At 39.2% G+C, this 6,000-nt stretch overlaps 1 protein-coding gene across 1 annotated transcript; it reads left to right on the top strand.

The window, feature by feature from the left end:
- Positions 1-4,776: 4,776 nt before the first annotated feature.
- Positions 4,777-5,334, top strand: LOC149190421 (uncharacterized). Its single transcript, XM_089410509.1, has one exon. It carries the CDS (start codon positions 4,777-4,779, stop codon positions 5,332-5,334), a length of 558 nt encoding a protein of 185 aa, XP_089266635.1.
- Positions 5,335-6,000: the final 666 nt, after the last annotated feature.

The following is a 6,000-nucleotide window of genomic DNA, read 5'->3' on the forward strand; positions in this document are numbered from 1 at the left end:
TGCTATATATAAACTGCACACTCTAGGTATAATTACTAGTCAAATATTATAGCCAGTAGTAAATACGATGGTATGGTTAACTAATTTACAAGTTGCTTAATATTTATCCCCAGACCATAAAACAAATGTGTGATTTGTTTAACCCATGAGTGAAAACGATTTCGATAGAACAACAAGGCTGTGATGCGACGGCATACCTACCCAACAAATAATTTATTTTCTTAATAGATTATAGATATTCTATACAATAAACCTATGTGAATATGCTCATCTTATTAAACCAGACAAATCAGCTCAGAATAATTCGGTATTCAAAAGCAAAGATCATTTTCTTATACGTTCAAACATGTTCAAACTAGCCATCATTTTTATTCATTGAAATTTTCTGACACAGTCAAAGCCATTATATCCCTTAACATTTACTTACAAGCTCTGCCAATGGATCATGTTCAGATTTTGTGAACAACACAACTTTCTCAAGCTACTTTTTAATGCCCACATACACACACACACATATATATATATATATATATATAGTTCAAAGGTAGTTTAGGACTAACCAATCAGTTCATTTCTCAAATAAAAATCTTGAAGAAAAAAAGGATATACTACAGGTAAGATAGGAAAATCATGGAAATAAATAGCATTGATGAAAGTGTATACAAATAGGTATTGTTTTCACAAGAGTTTTTTTCATTCCTCAAATTGTGGTTGGGCTAGAAAACAGAGTTTCGATGTAAATGTAGATGAGAACCTTCCTTTCTGAGAGCAAACCCGGATATTAAAGATATGAGTAAGAGGAAAACAATTGCATATAGTCGAACAGTGAAGCAGGCAATAAAACATTGACCCCCAGCCCCTGCAAGGCCTTTACAACAGTAATATTTGAATGCTTAAATGACTTGCACCTCCCATTTGTTCTGGGCCATTGAAAACACAATTTTTATATTGAAAAAAAATGACTTTAATGCTACTTCACATTACTCACTCAAGGTTTATAAATTATCTATAAGATCTCTGCAATTACCGAGGTATGTTTTACATAAATTGCAAATTTATTAAAAACACTGTGCAATGGGATTTACATTGTTAATATGTAGTGTAAAATCCAAAAATTGCAAATTTATTATACAAGCTGTGCAATGGGCTTTACATTGTTAATATGTAGTATAGAATAGAGAATAGGCAAATTACCTTGCCTCATTAGTGGAAGTCCACAAGGAGTGATAAAATTTTTCTCTATTGTACTTAGTATTTGAAACAGAAAAACCAACCAAAAGAAAAGAGTGTATACATACATGAATCATATCCTCTTCCTAAGAGAAACTAAGGCAGCAATAACCTCAGTACGTGATAGCAATAAGCTCTTTGGCATCCTTTATTAGGAGGTATCCTTTGACAAATAATTTCATACCTACTTCTTTTCGCCAGAAGTGAAAAAAAGAATTGACAAAATTGACCTCAAGCATACTTGCATTGAAGCTTCTAGATTGTGGATCAAAGCTGAAATCTAAATACAGTCCCAAACCCCTGAAAGCATGAAACCAAGCACCGAAAAACCCCAAGAAGACCTGCACACCAATGAAACTGTGTGCACGAATCAAGCTGCACATGAAGCAGAACAAAATGCCAGCCCTGCACCAACCTCCAGCATGATCTATAAAATCTACAATCCCTTAAAAGATGCTCCAAGGATTTTAAACGATGAAAAAAGGGGCACAAACTATCTGACTACTTCCTTTTGGCATGGTGAACTTTGGAGGGCAGCCCTTGAACTACCAACGGAACAAAGACCCACACCTTGTAGCTCAAATGGAGAGACCATACACTGTGACTGATAGATCAATCGAGAATAATACCTCATACCATATGAGGGAACAATCTCTAAAAAAAGGCCATTTTGCCCTTTAACCCACTTGGTAGGTCAAGTCAGGCCTATACATCCTGCCTGTATATGTGAAAGCTATCCAACAAGATGCCAATTGACTGACGATGGTCTGAAACCTCTGAAAGCATCAATGATGGAGCTAATCAATGGGTCTATTCGAGTCTGCTTTCAACGATGAAGCCAATCAATGGGTCTCTATTCGAGGCTATGGCCTAATAGGTATAAAAAGCAAAGTATGGATAACACTCCCTACTAAATATTGTGTCAAAGATATAGCAAATATGATGCAACAGCTAGACCAATCTAAAAATGGTCTCAAGCCAGAGTGAATGGGTCACAAACTCTACCTGAACAATGGCATGCGAAATTGTTTTATTTCTCTTGATCATGCAGAAGCATATGGGTCTCTACACTCTATATCTTGGCATAGTTTGTCTCAAAGGCAAGACCCTCACACCTCAAACCCATAAAGAATAGTGGAGAACAATGTGACCTTAAGTTGCAAATCTACAGAGGGAAGCTTCCATCCGTATGTTGAGAGTAGACTAGTGATAGTAACGCACTGCACTAAAGAACTTCAGACGAGATTTTCTCTCCAAAGAAGTCCAAAGAACCAAAAGAATATATTATAACACCTTATAGGTGTATAAAAACATAGTGCTATGATTAGCAAAGCATAGTGCCTTGATTAGAGTTAGAACATGAAACTACTTTTCATCAGTAAAAATCTATCATCGAGAACTGTAAGGCAATCCTGATTGAATCTTTAGCCTACTAAATTGTCTGCTTCTTGATAATGAAGGAAGCTGAGATTATGAACCCCCGTTGTCGAAGAGGTAATGTCAGGAAACCACAGAGCTAGCCCAGTGTTGACCACTCTGACATCCATAAGTCATATGGTACTTTCTTTTTCTGGTTTTGCTTTCTATTTTCCTTGGTACAATCATTATTCTAGCAGTTGTAGTCAGCCTGGTGCAGTAGTAGGAGGAAGTACTAGTAGTTTCAGTGCTAGTACAATATCAAGGGGTCAGTAGGGTGGTGGTAGTTCATACCCAAGTGTGGCTTTAAACATGATTTATTTATCCTACTAAACTGTATGCTTCTAAGATCGCCCTTGATTCGTTTATACCGGGGGTGACATACCATAGTGAGGAGCTTGGCATAGAGAATACCGAGGTCTGATTTTGCGGGCCCAAGATATGAACCGCAGATAAGGGTTCCTTTAGATTAAGTGCTACGGTACTAGATGTAACACTATATGGTGCACTGAAATGGTTCTATCGCAGGCTCAGTGGAAGTGTCTCTTTTAACTAAAGGCGCAAGTGGAAGCGCAACTGATAAAGTGAGCATGGTCAGAAGCTACTCTTATAGAGGTTACAACTGACTTCAGCAATGGACACAGATGCAATTCCAAGTTGGTTAAGTGTTCGTTGGTTCATGGATGCGTTGGGCACTCTGTCCCTAAATGCTATCTGCTGCCATGCATTTCAAAGATTACCACAGAAAGGAATCCCTCTTGGGTTACCCGAGACAATTAGCACAGAAAGGAATCCCTCTTGGGTTGCTCAAGACAATTAGCACAAAAAGGAATCCCTCTTGGGTTGTCCATGGACAGTCAATATCAAGGGTAAGTTTTGGATATTAATCTTTAAGTGGTTGAGATTTAATCCAGATATGGCTATATCAATAAAGCAAATGAAATGAATGAAAGATTGCATCCTAAGTAAGAGGAATTCAAATTAAGTGCACAGTGAACTACCATGATGCTACAAATAACAACTTAGTCAATACAGCCAAGAGATTCAAGGAGCTAGAACAAAACATAATTGTACCAGGTAAAATATTAGAGCAACTTGAATAAAAGCACAGAGGACTAGCCAATTACTGAGATGGTTTTCCAATTCCACTTGTATCTTCCAGATTGTGAGATTTATTTATGTAGGGGGAGCTCTGATACCAACGTAACACTCTACGTTGACGTAAAGTGTTCAAATCAGTCTTGTTAGAACATAGGTACCAACTCTGCAAACAATGGAAAAACAATATTTATGAAAATTGGGATTGGGAACATAGAACACAAGATAATCTATGCCACTGCATTTTACTTCTGAAAAAAGACTTCAAGTAGCAACAACAAGAGCTGAGGAAATGCTAGTGTGCTTAGGGAGACTCCCCCTTAGGTGAGCTTTCGTTAAAATGGGACTTCTTATATAAAAATTCCAGAAATTCAAAACACGAGTAGAAAGGAATCGATTATTATTAGGCCGATAGGCCTTCCTTTGAAAGAAACTTTTGTCGTCCTTTTGTTTCTGAGACTGACACCTGGCGTCCACATTCAGCAGGAAATTGTTCAAGCATTTTTGTTATGGTCTTCATCCTTCAGGCGGAATGGTCGGCATTTTTGTTATCGGCCCCTAGCGGGGGTCGATATCCCTCACTTCTGCTATCATTCGCGCCTATCCCTCGCTTCTGCTATCATTCCCGCCTCTCTATCACCGGAAATTGCCGTATGTGTCTCGTCAAGGTCAAGAAGAGTCCCAAGCCCGTGGCATCTTGCGCCATGCCTACGCTTCTTGGTAATTTATTGCTTTCGCCCTTTTCCCTTTGGTTTCCTCCAATCCCCAAGCTGTTAAATGCTGCCAGAGGATATGAACTTGAAGGATGCTAATTTTGGGGTTTAACTGTCAGGCATGAAGATAAACACTGATACTCTGATGGCGATAAAGGCAAAGGAAATTTATTGCTTTCGCCCTTTTCCCTTTGGTTTCCTCCAATCCCCAAGCTGTTAAATTCCTTGAGAGCCCACATATGCCTGGCCATTGCAATTTATATATTGATATCCACCGGAAGGAAGTCTTGGAGAGTGGATATCAGCCATCGGAGGGAAAATGGCGAACCAGTATTCCACCAAAAACTCTTTTGAAAGCCTGGTTGTGAGCACCATGATGAGTCAGCTAAATATGCGTAGCCCTTTTCTGGACACCAATACCTTCCTATCCAACTCGTATGATCGCATCATCGCGGACGAGAGCAAGAGCCCATTGGAGAGAGAGGAGGCGAAGCTGGAGAAGAATATCATTCAGATTATATCCAGCAGGGAAACTGATAAATTGAAGGCAAACTCTGGCCAGGCCGTCACCATTGGCGAGCACCAGGTTTGTGTGGGGTTCCACGGGGACCCAGAGCCCGGCTACCGTGTCTGGGAATGGCACGGTCACATCATGCTCTATGATGAGGACAAGGGCTACACGACAGAGTATATCTACGAGAATTTCTTCGAGAAGGCAACTGAGTTTAAGCGTAGAGCGGCTAAACCCCAGGAGAAGAAAGACAAGGAGAACGAGGCCTCCGCTGGAACTGTGGACTTAGGAGGGCTTATTGATACCATCAATGAGATGAACGCTCGAATTTTGTGCAGAAATATGAGCGCCAGGTCCTTCAAGTAAGGCTGCACGTTGTTAATCACCGGGGTTTTTGGGCTTAGGGTTTATGCGAACTTACTGGTAAGAAGCCCCCCCCTTTAAAACAAAAAAATTATGTGCATTGATTGGTTCTGGTAAGTCGGCTAATGCTTTATTACTTCGGGAAAAGTATTTTCTATAATAACTGGTAGGTGGTAGTTGCAATATGAAGTCCTGAATTACTCTTGAGATAATTGCAGCATTTAAAGTATTTTCTATAATAACTGTTAGGTGGTAGTTGCAATATGAAGTCCTGAATTACTCTTGAGATAATTGCAGCATTTAAAGGGGATTTGTGCTTGTAAATCAGAAATGTCATGTGCTTGGGTTTGTTTCAGATGTGGAAATTATTCAGTTTTTTTATGGTCCCAAACAGGTCTTCAGGGTTTCCATGCCCTGTGCATGTTGTTGTTGGACACGGCAATTGCATCCAATTCTGCAAAAAATGTTGTTCTTTGTGAAATATAAAGGACCTTTTATTTGTGTGAAATCCAGGTATTGTAACGCTGCTCTGATAAAATTTAAATATATTGTTTTGAAATTGCATGGTTAGTGGTCTGGATGCTATAATATGTATTCACTGTACCAAACTCTGTAGCTATGCTGTCATAAGCAGAGAGCAGCTGAAAGATTTCCATAAATTACATATTA

Source organism: Pinus tabuliformis, chromosome 3_1, assembly GCF_031772625.1.
Source record: "Pinus tabuliformis cultivar Carrire ecotype Pingquan chromosome 3_1, CPIR1, whole genome shotgun sequence".
Lineage (NCBI taxonomy): Eukaryota > Viridiplantae > Streptophyta > Pinopsida > Pinales > Pinaceae > Pinus > Pinus tabuliformis.

Bases quoted from the DNA above. Each gene is read 5' to 3' on its own strand.
- LOC149190421 (XM_089410509.1), top strand. From the start codon at position 4,777: ATGGCGAACCAGTATTCCACCAAAAACTCTTTTGAAAGCCTGGTTGTG.